At 47.9% G+C, this 17,901-nt stretch overlaps 1 protein-coding gene across 1 annotated transcript in view; it reads left to right on the top strand.

Moving 5' to 3' along the window:
* The first annotated feature begins 12,813 nt into the window (after positions 1–12,813).
* LOC311226867 (scaffold protein ILK) overlaps positions 12,814–17,901 on the top strand; it is a 30,754-nt gene continuing 25,666 nt past the window's right edge. Inside the window, exons 1-2 of the mRNA XM_084312294.1 lie at positions 12,814–12,935; positions 14,602–14,869. Coding sequence (XP_084168420.1) covers positions 14,781–14,869 — 89 coding nt within the window. The 5' untranslated portion in view covers positions 12,814–12,935; positions 14,602–14,780. The remainder of the gene's footprint in view (positions 12,936–14,601; positions 14,870–17,901) is intronic.

Raw genomic sequence — 17,901 nt, 5'->3', positions numbered from 1 at the left:
TACATGGGTACCTTAGTGGTGTAGTGTATCTTGTAGACCAGGCCCATTGCAAGTTGCTGTACTCTGTCGTCTACTCTAAGCCATCCTAAGTTGTCAAAGTGGGCAGGGGTGAGGTGGGTTCTAGGAGTAAGGTCAAGCAGTAGTCTGACCAGTTTGTTTTGTGATGTTTGTAATTTTGTTTTTAGCGCCTTTGAGGTGCTTTGGTACCATGAGGTGCAAGCATAGTCGTAGTACCCTTGAATGAGTGCTCCTGCTAGAGTCTTCAGGGTATTCTTGTTTACCAGAGAGGAGATCCGGTACAGGAATCTAGTTCGTTGGTTGACTTTTTTGATTACATTGGATGCCATTTTGTCACAGGAAAGATTTGCCTCTAGGATGGAACTGTGAGGATTGGTTCTTTCCCCACCACAGGCTTCCTAAAGTACTGTGATGATTGGTCCGCTCCCCACCCACTCGCTCCGTTCCTTTAAGGTATTTTGTTAATTAATTGCATTCCCCGCCACACGCTTCTTTCTGTAAGATGCCGTGTTGATTGGTGCTCTCCCCACCACACGCTTCTGGAGCAATGAGCAATTTCATCCCGCAGCTGTCACAGCTTGTCATTAGCGCCCCGTGGCTTTATAGACCCTGATCTCCCTAATATCGATGTTGGATCGTTTTGAATATTCCCTGCATCTGCCTGTTCTTTCCCGTCGCTGTTCCCTGTCTGTTGCTCCCCAGGACTCTTGTGAAGTATCCCTGTTGGAGAACCTGATTTCCCCGTACGGAGCTGCGCCTCGTTTATCTGCCCGCTTTATGCGTTGCGCTCTGGTGAGTTTTTGGAAACAGTTCTTTTGGATCACCCGTTTTTTGTGTGTTTGTGAAACACCGAAGAGATCCCGTTTTTGTTATACTGTTCTCACCTATTTTTTGTTGTTGGATTTACACCTTGGATTACCGTATTGTTTTTTCTCTGTGTGTTTCACACCGAAGATCAAGTCACTTGGATATTTATTTGGATCAGTCACCTCTCTGTTTCTGTTGTGCGCTGGCTAACTGGGATTTCTCTCTCTCTCCCCGTTTCCACCTGGAGTGAGCTGGGAGGATCTGCAGAGCGGCTTCAGACGTCACAAACTAATTCCTCACCACCACCTACTGGGAGAATCTGCAGAGCCGCAACCTTCTTCACATGCCAGATTCCCCGTTTGTTCTGTTTCTCCACCTAATTCAATCTTGTGACTCTGAGAATAAATACGCCCTTGCTTTGGCTAACTCTGAAACAACTCTCTCTGTGCCGTTGCGCTTGGGGTCGGTTACAAACCCTAACATTACGATCCAACCATGACGACCCCAGCCGACACAGAGAGAGTCAGAACAGCATTGGCAGTCCAGATAGAGTCAACCAAGGAACACAGCCTACAGCTAGATGCGGCTGCGGCTGCGGCTGCTGTACAGGAACTCCGAGAGCAGGAGCCTCGGCCGGAGCATCACCCGCAGCCCTGGCAGGTCCCGCGCCTCCCGATCCCGCACCTGTCCCCGTGCCCGGCCTCCGCTGTCGGGCCCCTGTCCCCGTCTCCGGCCTCCCTCGCCGGTCCTCTGTCCCCGTGCCTGGCCTCCGCTGTCGGGCCCCTGTCCCCGTCTCCAGCCTCCCTCGCCGGTCCTCTGTCCCCGTCTCCGGTCCCCCTCTCCGGGCCTCTGTCTTTGTCCCCCTCTCCAGTGCCCCTGATCGCCGGCTTCCTTCGGTCCCGTCCGGGCAGGCCGGGGCCGAGTGGGTCGCCGGGTGGCTCCCGTGGAGGGGGGGGTACTGTGAGGATTGGTTCTTTCCCCACCACAGGCTTCCTAAAGTACTGTGATGATTGGTCCGCTCCCCACCCACTCGCTCCGTTCCTTTAAGGTATTTTGTTAATTAATTGCATTCCCCGCCACACGCTTCTTTCTGTAAGATGCCGTGTTGATTGGTGCTCTCCCCACCACACGCTTCTGGAGCAATGAGCAATTTCATCCCGCAGCTGTCACAGCTTGTCATTAGCGCCCCGTGGCTTTATAGACCCTGATCTCCCTAATATCGATGTTGGATCGTTTTGAATATTCCCTGCATCTGCCTGTTCTTTCCCGTCGCTGTTCCCTGTCTGTTGCTCCCCAGGACTCTCGTGAAGTATCCCTGTTGGAGAACCTGATTTCCCCGTACGAAGCTGCGCCTCGTTTATCTGCCCGCTTTACGCGTTGCGCTCTGGTGAGTTTTTGGAAACAGTTCTTTTGGATCACCCGTTTTTTGTGTGTTTGTGAAACACAGAAGAGATCCCGTCTTTGTTATACTGTTCTCACCTATTTTTTGTTGTTGGATTTACACCTTGGATTACCGTATTGTTTTTTCTCTGGACTCTGCTAACTGTGTGTTTCACACCGAAGATCAAGTCACTTGGATATTTATTTGGATCAGTCACCTCTCTGTTTCTGTTGTGCGCTGGCTAACTGGGATTTCTCTCTCTCTCCCCGTTTCCACCTGGAGTGAGCTGGGAGGATCTGCAGAGCGGCTTCAGACGTCACAAACTAATTCCTCACCACCACCTACTGGGAGAATCTGCAGAGCCGCAACCTTCTTCACATGCCAGATTCCCTGTTTGTTCTGTTTCTCCACCTAATTCAATCTTGTGACTCTGAGAATAAATACGCCCTTGCTTTGGCTAACTCTGAAACAACTCTCTCTGTGCCGTTGCGCTTGGGGTCGGTTACAAACCCTAACATTACGATCCAACCATGACGACCCCAGCCGACACAGAGAGAGTCAGAACAGCATTGGCAGTCCAGATAGAGTCAACCAAGGAACACAGCCTACAGCTAGATGCGGCTGCGGCTGCTGTACAGGAACTCCGAGAGCAGGAGCCTCGGCCGGAGCATCACCCGCAGCCCTGGCAGGTCCCGCGCCTCCCGATCCCGCACCTGTCCCCGTGCCCGGCCTCCGCTGTCGGGCCCCTGTCCCCGTCTCCGGCCTCCCTCGCCGGTCCTCTGTCCCCGTGCCCGGCCTCCGCTGTCGGGCCCCTGTCCCCATCTCCGGCCTCCCTCGCCGGTCCTCTGTCCCCGTCTCCGGTCCCCCTCTCCGGGCCTCTGTCTTTGTCCCCCTCTCCAGTGCCCCTGATCGCCGGCTTCCTTCGGTCCCGTCCGGGCAGGCCGGGGCCGAGTGGGTCGCCGGGTGGCTCCCGTGGAGGGGGGGGTACTGTGAGGATTGGTTCTTTCCCCACCACAGGCTTCCTAAAGTACTGTGATGATTGGTCCGCTCCCCACCCACTCGCTCCGTTCCTTTAAGGTATTTTGTTAATTAATTGCATTCCCCGCCACACGCTTCTTTCTGTAAGATGCCGTGTTGATTGGTGCTCTCCCCACCACACGCTTCTGGAGCAATGAGCAATTTCATCCCGCAGCTGTCACAGCTTGTCATTAGCGCCCCGTGGCTTTATAGACCCTGATCTCCCTAATATCGATGTTGGATCGTTTTGAATATTCCCTGCATCTGCCTGTTCTTTCCCGTCGCTGTTCCCTGTCTGTTGCTCCCCAGGACTCTCGTGAAGTATCCCTGTTGGAGAACCTGATTTCCCCGTACGAAGCTGCGCCTCGTTTATCTGCCCGCTTTACGCGTTGCGCTCTGGTGAGTTTTTGGAAACAGTTCTTTTGGATCACCCGTTTTTTGTGTGTTTGTGAAACACAGAAGAGATCCCGTTTTTGTTATACTGTTCTCACCAATTTTTTGTTGTTGGATTTACACCTTGGATTACCGTATTGTTTTTTCTCTGGACTCTGCTAACTGTGTGTTTCACACCGAAGATCAAGTCACTTGGATATTTATTTGGATCAGTCACCTCTCTGTTTCTGTTGTGTGCTGGCTAACTGGGATTTCTCTCTCTCTCCCCGTTTCCACCTGGAGTGAGCTGGGAGGATCTGCAGAGCGGCTTCAGACGTCACAAACTAATTCCTCACCACCACCTACTGGGAGAATCTGCAGAGCCGCAACCTTCTTCACATGCCAGATTCCCCGTTTGTTCTGTTTCTCCACCTAATTCAATCTTGTGACTCTGAGAATAAATACGCCCTTGCTTTGGCTAACTCTGAAACAACTCTCTCTGTGCCGTTGCGCTTGGGGTCGGTTACAAACCCTAACAGGAACCCAGGTATGTAATTTCATCTTTTCTTGTGACAATATTGTCACCCACTGTAACTGAGAAGCCGTGGGTCTTGCTGAGTTTGTTATTTGAACCGAAGAAAATGGACCTTGTTTTACTCAGGTGTAATGATAGTTTGTTATCAGCAAGCCAGGTGCAGATTCTGCCTAGTTCCGAGCTGAGGGTTTTTTCAACCTGTAACTTGTTCTTGTCAGAGACCAGCAGGGCTGAGTCGTCTGCGAACAGGAACAAGTTGCAGTCACAAGCTGACGACATGTAATTTGAATTAGGAACAGTAGCGGCCCTAGTATGCTTCCTTGTGGAGCAAGGTACTTTTCGACCAGTTCGTATACTATTTTTTCCATGACTTTCGAGATGGAGGTAAGAATAGAAACAGGGCGGTAGTTGCCTGGGTCTAATTTGCTGCCCTTTTTGTGCAGGGGGGTTACTCTCGCAATTTTGAAGTCTTTGGGTACGTGTCCCTGTTTTATGGAGAGGTTTATTATGTGTGTGATGACTGGGGTGATGGCGGCTGCTGAGTCTCTGAGGAATTTGGAGGGGATATTGTCATGGCCAGTGGCCTTGTTTGGTTGGAGGGCGCTCAGTTTTTTGAGTACCTCAGCTGTTGCATTTCTAGTTTGAAATCGTCTTTGCGGACCCATATGGTTATTGTAGTAGGCTGTGATGTGTTCTACCCCAAAATGCCCTGAGTGGGAGGGTCGTTTATTTACCAGTGTCGTGGCTATGTTTGTGAAGAAAATGTTTAAGTAATTGGCCACATCCAGTTTGTCTATCATCTAACTAGGCAATAAACAACGGCAGGAATGACAAAACGTTGTTTTCCATTTTAACCTCTTCCACCCGTGTGGTCCATCGGCAGACCGCAAATGACATCACGTCATAAATCAATCTCTCCAGACTGTTTGACAAAAGTATCATTTTTTTTGTCAAACGTATTCAAGTATAAACATCATAACCATGTCACAACAGCAGTTATAATGTATATTATCATCAATATGTTAGTTTACCAATAGGTTAAAGTGTTATTAGATAGATTTTCATTTTCATTTTGGTCTAGTTTAGTTCGCGAAAGTCGCCACACCGACAGCTTTCGATGAGTGTATTTTTCCAAACAACACTTCCCAAAAGCCTCTATGGGGTTTCAAGCACATTACTTCTGTATGAATTTTTTTAATATCTCTTATTATTCGGGATAATAAACCGCAAAACGTAACGTTATTGACATATATTGAAGCACAGTTAGTTTCTCTTCCCTATTTTTAGCATGTAGCAACAATTAGATTTGAAAATAGTTTCAAAACCTGATAAAAATTAAAAAGCTACTGTACATTACAGTAGATTTCATTATCTGTTCTTATGCACGCCTGGTGATACTAAATCCAAATTGAACTTGGGCATTTGAAAGATAATATATGTATATATATAAATGTGCGAATTGGCTATAATAAGGTAATTTATAAGACTGCTATTCTATATTCTATTATAATATTCATATTCTCCTTTGTTTCATCACAATTTAAGCAAGCCTAGTAATAGACACAATATTTCTGACACTGGGAATACATTCACTGAGGTCCATAGATGTCCCTAGATACCAAGAATATGCAAATGAGCCTTGTGGAGCAATATTCCATTTACTTAAGTATGTATTTTAGGCAGATTTTCAGAAAATAGGGCTCCGGGCTTAAGAGTTTAAATCAAAATCTTCTGGATTAACGTTGGCTCCATATGACGTGATTCAACACATTGCATAATATCAGCCTTTCAATGGCTGGTTTAACGTTAGCCACATATAACCAGATTATTCCTAGATTTACTTAATTTAATTTCCCTAATTTACTGTATTTGCTTCATTCCCATTTACAAAATTATCTATCTTAAAACATTTGTCTATATTGTCCATACACTTATTTTTGCCGCCAAACGTGTTTCTAATATTATTATTATTATAATTATCGATAGGTTATGTATATAACCTAGTTATATGAGTACTGGCTGAGTGTCCCGCTCTTAAAGCCTATCGAGATACCTCTTATCTCCTGTACCTATTGTACTCCATCACAAAAACAACTTGTACACCCACACCTGACCGGGTCCCGCCTCTATGGAGGCGTAGCCTATAAGACCATGACCATGGTCACCAACACACCCTTCCTCGCCAAAATCCCGTTCCAGTAAAAGATCCCTCAAAAGGGAACTCAGGGCCGCTTAAGAGCGGGACGCTCAGCCAGTACTCATATAACTAGGTTATATACATAACCTATCGTTATATATTCATATCTGGCTTATCGCGTCCCGCTCTTAAAGCCTATCGAGATATGGGTTAGAGCGGACGCGAGGCCCGACAGATGTACCCCCTGAGGACCCGTAAGCCCACATCAAGGGGTTCGGGGAGCCCTGTCACCCCATCCTTCCTAATGAAGGGGGGGCGCAGTCAACTCCACCTGAGTGCGAGCAAAAGGGAACTAGAACCCCTTGAACACACAGCACAGGCGGAACCACGTGTGACCTAACACACTGTGGCCCATACCCACACACTCCTGCTACCCTACCAAAGGACGGGAAGCAGGAAAGGCCACAGACCCCAGAACCGCCTGGGAGACAGAACCCCCGGTCATGTCCATGAGGTAAAACCTTACAAAGGGGCCCGGGGAGGACCATGAAGCTGCAGCACAGATGTCCTCCACCGAGGCCCCACCCAGGAGAGCGGCAGAGGCAGCCACCCCACGAGTGGAGTGCGCCCTGATGCCCCCAGGGGGATCCTGCCCAGCCAATGTGTAGCAGAGGGCAATGCCCTCGCACAACCAATGGGACAGGCGCTGTTTCGACAGTGCCTTACCGGCACGAGAACCACTGTAACAGACAAAAAGCTGATCGGTAACCCTGAGGTCCTGAGTATGGTTGAGGTAAATTCCCAAAGCACGGACCGGACATGACAGGTGAAGGCCCGCATCTAACTCACTAGTGTGAGGAGGAGGACGAAACGCCTGAACCACAATATCCCGGGAGCGGAAGGAACTCCGGATATTCTTAGGCATGAAAGCAGGATTAGGTCGCAGAGTGGCACCGCAATCGGCCCGAAAAGACAGGCACTCTGGACGTACCGAGAGAGCACAGAGCTCACCCACACGTTTAGCGGAAGTGACAGCCAGCAGGAACGCGGTCTTGAAAGACAGCCGTTCCAACGGCGCCTGCTCGAGCGGCTCAAACGGGGCCAAGGACAACCGACCGAGGACCAATTGAAGATCCCAAGGAGCGTTGCACCGGCTTAACGCGTCGAGCGCCAAGCAGGAAACGCTTCACAAGAGGGTGGCTGAACAAAACAGTCCCCTCAATTCCCTCATGATAGGAAGATATAGCCGCCGCATATACCCTCACCGTCGAAGCCGACAGTCTACCAAGAAGAGACTGGAGATAACTCAGGACAGCATCCAGGGGGAAGGAGACTGGGTCCCAGCCCCCCGCCTTACACCACTCTTGGAACGCACGCCATCTGCCCGCGTAAAGCGCGACAGTGGAGGGAGCATGTGCACTCCGGATGGTATCAACCACCGAAGGGTCCATCCTCTCCAGACTCACCCTCCCACCAGCCACACCAACAGCCGTTGGCCCAACATCGGATACTGGAACAGTGACCCATTGTGCTGTGAGAGGGCCGTCGCCGACCAAGGAATGACCCAAGGAGGAGCGACCAGAAGCTGGATCAAGACCGGGAACCACACTGACGTGCCCCGGTCCGGCGCGACCAGGATCACCATCCTGCGCTCCCTCCGTATCCGCTCCAACAGCTGACTCAACAGCTGTACAGGAGGAAAGGCATACAGAAGACCGGGCAGCCATGGAAAGGTCGAGAAGGCATCCACCCCCAAGGGGGGATGATCTGCTCGACTGAGCGAGAACCACAAGGGGCACTTGTGAGAGCGTCGGCACGCAAACAGATCTACCGAGGCCTCCCCGAACCGATCCCAGATCTGTCTGACTATGTCGGGGCGGAGTTCCCACTTGTCGTAATGAGGACCGCCCCGAGACATCATATCCGCCCCCATATTCTCTGTACCAGGAATGTGGAGCGCCCTCAGACTGCGCAGCCTGCGGGATGCCCATAGCCAAAGTTCGACCGCCGCCCGGAGCAGGCGGATGGAACGAGTCCCACCCTGCCTGTTGATATACGCCGCTGCCGCCATACTGTCTGTCCTGACCAAAACGTGTTCGCCTACCACCAGGTGGTCGAACCGTTTGAGGACCAGGAGGACCGCCTTCAACTCCAACACATTGATATGCAGGGTAGCTGGGCCAGCATGAACCCCCGTCCAGCTGCCCCCCACTGCGTGGGTCCGACACGTCCCTCCCCAACCCGTGAGAGAGGCGTCGGTGAAGACCGTGACGTGTGAGCGCCTGCTGCCTATGGGGACCCCAATGGTGAGGATACCCAGCCTCCTCCAGTGGGCGAGATCTCCCCATATCGACAAAGGAACCGTCAACCGTTTCCCTTTGTCCCTCACCGGATCTATTCTCATAGAGAGAAACCACCTCTGTATCCTCCTCATGAAGAGGAGGCCAAGAGGAACCACCGCGTGAGCAGATGCCATAATGCCGAGCAGACGCATCACTTGCAGCGCCGTGACCGTCCCTCCCAGACGGAAACCCCCGAGCGTGCGACGGATAGACACCTGGCGCTGCTCCGAGAGGGTTGCAATCATGGGCCTTGACCTCAACGTCAAGCCCAAGTACTCCACCTGTTGACTGGGAAGAGGGGTACTCTTCTTCCAATTCACAGCAAAACCCAGCCTGGTGAGGAATTCCACCACCAGCCTGGTATGAGACCTGGCAACCTCCTCCGAACGACTGAGGAGTAGAATGTCGTCGAGATAGAATAGAACTCGTAACCCCCGACGACGTAAAGGCTCCAGCGCAGTCGCCACGCACTTGGTGAATGTGTGGGGAGCCAGAGAATAACCGAACGGCATCCTCTGGTACTCGTACGCTACGCCCTGAAACAGGAACCGTAGGAACTTCCTGTGAGGAGGGTAAATGGGGATGTGAAAATACACATCCTTCAGGTCTATGGAGGTGAACCAGTCTCCCCTTCTGACAGCAAGCAGAAGGAGTTTGACGGTCAACATTCTGAACGGTCTCGCTACAATCAACCGATTGAACGCGGACAGATCTAGTATAGGTCTGACCCTCCCTGTTTTCTTGGGTATCAGAAAATAACGGGAGTAGACGCCTGACATTGCGTCCTCTCTCGGAACCACAACGATGGCCTGCTTCGCCAACAGAGATTGGATCTCGTCGGCCAGGGCTGTCACTGCGTCTGACCCTGACAATAGGGTCGGCACCAAACCTGAGAACAGAGGGTGGGGTTGTGCGAAGTGCAACATAAGCCCCTGCCTCAACGTTCTCGCCATCCACCCCACAAGACGGCATTCTTGTCGCCATATGTGAAAATAATCCCACAGCGCACCCGCCGTCAACTGACGCTGGGCCGCAAGGAACAGTAGATAGTTGGCCCGGTCCCTCCCGCTGTGTGCAACGCACCCAAGGGGGGACCCCGACAGAAAGGGCTGGTTTGATACGGGAGAAGCTGTTATCAAACTGGTTGACACACCCCCCCCCCCCCCCTGAACACCCCTCTAGCGCATGCTGAGGAGTTGTTCCGCAGCTAGACACGCAAGGCATGAGGACCCCATGGGCTCCTACACGCCGAAGCCCTGCAGTGATATTGCTACCACCCAAATCACGCTCGCCTCTCCTTTGCAGACCACTGCCGCTGTGACGGGAGTGGGAGGCATCAGCGCGATACCCCGCCTGGCGAAGGCGAGGCCGGGGTAACCCTTGCTGTGCATTCAACAGAAGAGGCCTCGAGTCCCCCTGCTGACCACTGTAGCTAGTGGCAGCTGTAACACCAGGCTCATCCAACACACAACGTGTGGTGCAGGAACCACAAGACGGAACATTCTCACGGACAGACCCAGGCTCAGCCATCAACTGGGTGTCAGCCCCTGTCCCCATGAGAAGTGAAGAATGGGGCCGCATACGCTTCAAGGAAGGTTCGCGGCCCGCAGCCAAAGGAGAACGATCAGAGCCCCGCTTCCGTGGGTAACAGAGAGAGGATTGAACGGGGAGCGGGCTGCTCGCGGCAAAGTAACGACGGCTTGTTTTACCAAACTCGAATTCACCCAAAATGGCCGATCCCTCGGCCGCCAAGGCTGTCGGCCTTGTGGGACCCTGTTGACTCTCCACCCAGGGCACCACTGGCGGGGGAAACATGGCCGCCTGTCGAGGATCTCGCCACAGTCGTTGACGAGACCATGCTCCCACCTCTGGCTGCACAGCGTGAGGCGGTGTAGGACCCAGATCAACAACCGCCTGCGCCTCCACAGAACGCCAAAAAAGACTATCTGTGGAAAAAGGAGTCGTGAGGAGAGAAAACCTATCCTCTTCCCCAAGAGGAGATTGCTCCAACCAAACATGCCTAACAACCAACGTTGATAGCATCCTAATCCTCCCTGCAGTTATAGCTTGCGACTGAGTCAAGATCTCCATAACACCACAAACATGAACCATGTTTACAATGTCGGCTGGACCCAAAGTCCTACTACCCGACGCCAATGTGGATAGGAAACTAGCCAGCTGAGTCATAACACTGGCCGCCGCTAAATACCATCCTGTAGCAGTATACAACTCATCCGTCCATACTGCCACCCTCCGAGCCGATTCGCTATCAAGCATCGGCCGGGTGGGACGTCGTTCATCCTCGCCGGGGCACAGGAACAAAGCTACCTGGCTACGTAGCCACCAGGGGTGCAGTCGTAATATGGGCGAAGGCCAAACGCCCGCGCACGTGCATACATGTTCCCTCTGTTGCGCACAAAACAGATGATACACCTTGTCTCATCCTTCCAGTGAAGTCGGGAGATCAAGCAACCCCCCACCACACCTACAGGGCTTGTATTTGGTTGTCGGTATCCTATTATTATGCAAAGTCTAGGTGATAAGTGGCGCGACGAGTCATTTTATCACCTAGACTTTGCATAATAATAGGATGCGCGCACTTCGGCCTCAGTGACGAAGGCCAAACGCCGTTTGACCGCGTTTGCCCAGCACTGCACCCCTGGTAGCCACGGTACACCCGGCCTGCACCCTGGTGTTAGCCCGTTTACCTGTAAAAAAGGTAAATAGGACTCAGCGAAACCCTCCACATCAACAACCGACTGACCTTCATCAATGAAGCTGGTAAGAGGAGGGAAAAGCGGTATCCCGCGGCGGGGATTATTAGAACAACGACCCATTTCAGCGTCAACGTTAGCATTAGCAGAAGTAGCAGTAGTAGCATTAGCGTTAGCAGCGTGCTCCAGGATTGCCAGGAAAACGTCCACTGCAGTGGAACGATCACCAAGCCACCCCGGCCCTGGCGCCGAAACATACTCCACAGCATTACCAATACCGACATTGATGCCTAATGACACAGGCCTTACCTTTGTACAAGCCGACTTGATAGCCAAACCTTGTACGCTGCCCCTCGGTCTGCCGCCGTCAGCCGAGGAAACATCAGCACAGGCCCAATGTGTCACTGAAACATGCTCCGAAGATGCCAGGGGCAAGCAAACCTCCGGTAAGCTTTCAACATTACGCAATTTCTCTAATCTTTTCATACTACTATAAGGTGCACTGCATCCAATATGATGGAACGAAAATAGAGGAAGGGTGTGTTGGTGACCATGGTCATGGTCTTATAGGCTACGCCTCCATAGAGGCGGGACCCGGTCAGGTGTGGGTGTACAAGTTGTTTTCGTGATGGAGTACAATAGGTACAGGAGATAAGAGGTATCTCGATAGGCTTTAAGAGCGGGACGCGATAAGCCAGATACGAATATATAACTTCTATTACTTCAATAACAATCTAATAGCTTTTAACATTAAAGTGTCACTTTAAATACTTATCATATTGTTATATATTTATTACTAAAATATTTGCACTACATCCCTACCAAATGTTTCCATTAGAAAAAAAGAAAGCTGCATTCTGTACTTCATTGTTTACATTTTGTACTTTAGGTTGTATATTTTGTATAGTGTTTGGCCTTATTCTTTTAACTTTTTACTGTATGAAGCACAATCTCAGGAGGCTCATACAGAACCATGAAGTATTGCACTGTAATGTACAAGTATGTACCTTATGTTCACTTACCTTAATTCACTACGAATTGAAAATGGGGGACCCTGGTGTAAACAAGAAAAACGCCTTTCTCTGGTCTGCACCCCCTTACCAATTGTGTGTATTGAGCCGTACTGTATTCATTGGACCCATTCTGCAATCTGTTCAATACAGTTTTTGATTCATTCATTCATGTGTGACTGTGACAAATAAAACAAAACTTGAATTGAATTACTGTATTTTTCATTAGCTGCTGTAACCTGTAACGAATAACTTTTTCTCAATCAACTCTGTAATGCATCTCGTACTCCTCGTCCCTGCATATTTATATATCATGCCAAATGCCAAAAGGCCGTGTTAAAAAAACAATTAAGAAAAGTATAGCCTGAAGGAGTGGATATTTTCAGAGCATGCCGGAGACACGGGTTGCTCTCCGATAGAGGGCGCTATAAATGAAGGCGAATATTTCCTCCTCTATCGACACCACGCAAAAGAACGACGGCGACGAGGGTGTGGACGTAGGTACTGTAGTAAGGCATTCAATGCTCTGGAGAAGATCAGATATATTTTGCTTAGAAGAACTTTCCTCCTGGTGCCTGCCTGAATACACTTGAACACACCGGGTAAGTTGTTCTCATAACAATATGTATATATTCCTAGCTGTATTATTATTAGGACGATGTGGTTTTGTCTGTGTGTCCGGTTCTTATTAACGTCAATGAGAGAAGCATAGGACCGTGGCGTCAGGAGATACTACTAACTTAGCTAGACTAGGCTAGTAAAGTTAGCTTGTTAATAAACAACATCCTCTGACTGAAACTTAGTTAGCCACCTAGCTAAACAAAACCATGTTTAATATCACTTCCGATACACAACACGGTAACGTTCATCGTTGCTGATATCAGGATGTGACATTTCAGTCGGTTACCTCCTGACCATTAGCTTAACGTTAGCATTGATGTCTTGTTGCCTGGGGCAGCATAACGTTAACGTTAGCTCATTTGGGCTAACTATCTCTCCCCATTAGTACACAGAAACCTGCTCAGTCCGTCATCAGTCAAATGTATGGCTGTGTTCACTAGATCACGTTGTTTGGCCGCACTTCGTTTATTTTGTGTTGTGCAGAGCTGCTAGCTAGCAACTGAAGTGCACCATATACTGTATTTGCAAATCTGGTATGTCATACATGTATAGATGTAGCAGTACTGTCCATCTGTATGTCATGTATGTCATATATATGTTATGATGAATTGAAAATGGGGGACCCTGATGTAAACAAGACTAAAGTCTTACAATTGTATGTATTGAGCCGTACTGTACTGTACCCATTCTGCAATCTGTTAATAAAGTTTTCAATCAATCAATCAATCAATCAATCTAGCTAGCAACTGAAGTGCACCATTGATTGATTGATTGAAAACTTTATTAACAGATTGCAGAATGGGTACAATACAGTACAGCTCAATACACACAATTGTTAAGGGGATGCAGACCAGAGAAAGACTTTCGTCTTGTTTACATCAGGGTCCCCATTTTCAATTCATCATAACATATATGACATACATGACATACAGATGGACAGTACTGCTACATCTATACATTTATGACATACCAGATTTGCAAATACAGTACTGTTTGTGATACAAAAAGAGTCCAGAAAAGAGAGTATACATTTGACCATACATGCATACATCATTCTTCGTTCTTGCAATTCGGCACCCAAAACTTTGATGTTTATAACCTGAGCAAGTTAATAATAATTGTGTCTGCCTTTTAAAGTTGAATTTGTGACGGCCGCTTTTGACTGGGAAAGGGTTAGTTATTAGTCATCTATCCCAGACGTGAATCATGTTCAAGCTTCAGATGAATCACTATGCAATAGTTGGCTCAACTGCACACACCCACCTGACCCATTACTGTTAATGCAGATAGGATTGCAAAACTCTCTGGTGTCTTGTACTGTATATGATGAATTGAAAATGGGGGACCCTGATGTAAACAAGACGAAAGTCTTTCTCTGGTCTGCATCCCCTTAACAATTGTATGTATTGAGCTGTACTGTACCCATTCTGCAATCTGTTAATAAAGTTTTCAATCAATACTGTGTGCCGGTCTTTCTTGGCTGTGTTGCTGTTAAACATCCTGGCTTGAGTTTAAGTCGAGTTGCACACAAACTAATTGGATTTGTTTTGGTAGGCTAATAGGCTATGTCAAGCCATAACAATAGTTTTTTTTAAAGAATTCTTTGGTTGGCTAAAATAATCTTGATTATTTCGGTTTATCTTTTAGGATTGTGATTGCCAGTGAGCATCTTGGATTGTGTCCAGACAGTCCTAGATGAGGGACGGATGCTCTCCAGGCCACCTCTGAATACCTCTGGCAGCCTCCCCCGTTTGTCCCTCCTCTCCCACTCCAGTCCTACATCTGCCCTCAGGAGTGCCAGTGTAACGGAGGAAGAGTGAGCCACTATGGATGATATCTTCACGCAATGTCGGGAAGGCAATGCGGTGGCCGTTCGCTTATGGTTGGACAACACAGAGAATGACCTCAATCAAGGGTGAGCCAAGGGTCAACAACACTGAAAATAATTTTTTCCCCCTTCTCTCTTCCAAGATGCAAAAATGTGCCATTTATTTGGCCTGCTAGTCCAGTTGAATGTGCATTTGAACACATTTGGACTAATCACTCCTTATTCCACATTACCTGGACCTGAATGACTTATTTTTTCAAAATGGTAGGCCAGCTCTAGCCAATAAATCTTATATAAACTTTAACTAAAGATTGCCTAAAGCATAATGTAAAAAATATCGAAATATTTTTTGCATAGTTTCTAGTTTAAAGAGGTTCTCTGTTTTTATCTTAACACATTGGACGCCAAAACCGAGTACTCGTTATTGCCCGCCATGCGTTGTGCGCCAGAAACGAGTTAACTTGTTTTTGGGATCAATATTTCATTTTTTCGCCATGGCATTCATAATTCATCCAGCCTCCCTCCGGGACTGCAGCTGGACCCTGTCTGATATTGCAACGCCTCAATACCGCCGCCTGGTGGATGATCGGGTGAGTTACACTCTAAGCCAAACCGAAAGTGGCGCTCGGTGCATCGAGGAAATTCCTCCGGCAGTAATATCTTGTAACGTGGGTCTAGATACACACTCGAGTGCATCATGGGATAGCTTTCGAAACACAATAATCAATATGATTTAGGCGTTTATTGCGTCATACAAATGGGAAATGGATCTAGCAGATCGATGTCAAATAATTGGAATATTTTTCCTCCAGTCTCATCGGCGAACGGTAAGAGGAATATAATGTTATTTTCAGCCAGATTGTTTATTCATTTCACGGCAATCCATCTGATCAACATATCAACCCATACTAAATAAAGCCGTTACTGACGATCAAGGAATTATAAACGACCCCCCCCCCTTCCTTCACGCATGATGAAGCATAATGTATACTGATCATATACATTTGAATTTTTTAATATCGCGTGTATAGGAAAGAAACGCCAATTGATAATCTATCATATGCGTCAGGGCCTATAACTTGCGTTTTAGGAATTACTGCAGAAAACCTTAAAAACATACTTATATTCTCGACGGTATTAACACGACAATGTATGAATGAAAATATATAACGTTCCCACATCCGGAACGATAGATACCCGATGTTGAATGGGCCATAGTAATGTCGATATAGCTATAATATTTAAAAGGTTATAGCCCTGCAAAGAAGGTAAACATCTCCATAGGGTTACAGCACTGGCAGACTGGGCATAAGGATGGGCATACTGCATGGCAGACAATGTGTTAATAATAATTATTATTAGTTAGAGAAATTTGGAAAGGAGTAAAAAATATTCACAGGAAGAACCACCATACTTACTGTTTGAATGGCAATGTGATGATGAATCGATCAAAATAACATTTTAAAGTAAAATACTGCATTTACAAATTTGGCAGTAATTCAGAGTTTTAGCATAGTTGTGCTTACAAGTTTTTCTTTATGTTGTCATACAAAAATACAGAATACTTTTATATGAAATGCTTTTTTCCGTTTTGTGTGCTAGATACAAATACAAATAGATAAAGTATAAAATAGAAAGTCAAAAGTATGTAAACAAAAGTGTTCATCAATATACATATACAATACAGAGTAGAGAAAAAAAAGTAACAGTTTCAATACAGTACAATGTAGAAATGGGATGGGGTACAACTTAGGGTAAGGTGCAATGAGGTATGAATGAGGTATGACTTGTAGTGCAAATCTCTTTACCAATAAATGTAAAGTGGGTGGCTGTGAGTTTATTTAAAGTGAGTGTGTACGTGTGCTGTGAGTGTATTTGATGGTTTGTTACATAGTGTTATTGTCGTTGAGCATCCTGATGGCCTGGGGATAGAAGCTCCTGAGTCTATCTGTACTGGCCATGAGACTCCGTATCGCTTGCCTGACTGCAGCAGTTCAAAGAGGCAGTTGTTTGGGTGACTAGAGTCTTTGATTATTCTCTTAGCCTTACCCCTGCAACGTTTGTTGTAAATGTCTTGGAGAGTGGGAAGCCCACCTCCAATTGTGCGTTCGGCTGAACGGGCCACTCTCTGTAGTCTGCTATGGTCTTGTGCGGTGCTATTCCCAAACCAGGAGGTGATGTTACCAGTCAGGATGCTCTCTATTGTGCATGAGCTTACCGCACAACTCCCATTGGCAGCGTTTCATAGGTATCTTTTAAAATCCATCCAAAACACCACAAGGAGACCTTGTTTGTACATTGTTATTCCATCATGGCTAAAATGTCGTCAAGACACCTGTTGTTGTATGTGGTAATGTACTTTCTTGTAAACAAGGTAAAGGTAAACATCCATGTTTACAACAAGGAGGCTTAACACTTTGGGTGCCAGGAAACGCTTAACACGTCATTCCCGGCCATGCTCAAGTTGCCGAAGACACTTTACAGCGTCTTTAATATCAATATTTAAAAAAATCTGGGATCGGATTCATATGTCCCCTCCGCTGGCCTGAGATCCACCAGGAGGACCCACTGAGCTCTCTGGCGGTTCAGGAGCGCCATCTGGTGGCCGATCGGCGCAATCGCTTAACAGGAAGTGCCGTAGAGGTTGTGCTGGACGGCTGTATTACTTCCGGGCACTCGGTACATGTCCCGGGACTCTGGCTCGTCACACTACATAGCGATCGATTGCCAATAACTCGATAAACAACATGATTTGGACGTATATACCATTATACAAGCTGGAGATGGACCGGGTAAATCTACATCCCATAATGATAAAATGTCTACTCTACGATGATCGCCCAACGGCGCGCGGAGACTGGGGTGAGTTTTAGCGTGTAAAGTTACCGTCTTCGATACTAACTGCTATTATCAACATTTGACCCACATTAGATGATTGGTATAACGCTGCCCACGGAATTATAAACGCCCCCTAGCCCATCCGGTCAACATCAGATGACGTGTAGTAACTTCTAGAAGTACGTCTAGTTGGAATTTTTTATATCGCGCTGATTGCCATAAAACTGTATTGCATCATCAATATAATGTATTTGGGGCTAGGGCTGGGCGATATGACCAAA

This window comes from Notolepis coatsorum (assembly GCF_963971535.1).
Source record: "Notolepis coatsorum genome assembly, chromosome: 1".
Classification (NCBI taxonomy): Eukaryota; Metazoa; Chordata; class Actinopteri; order Aulopiformes; family Paralepididae; genus Notolepis; species Notolepis coatsorum.
This window is presented reverse-complemented; position numbering and strand designations above follow the sequence as displayed.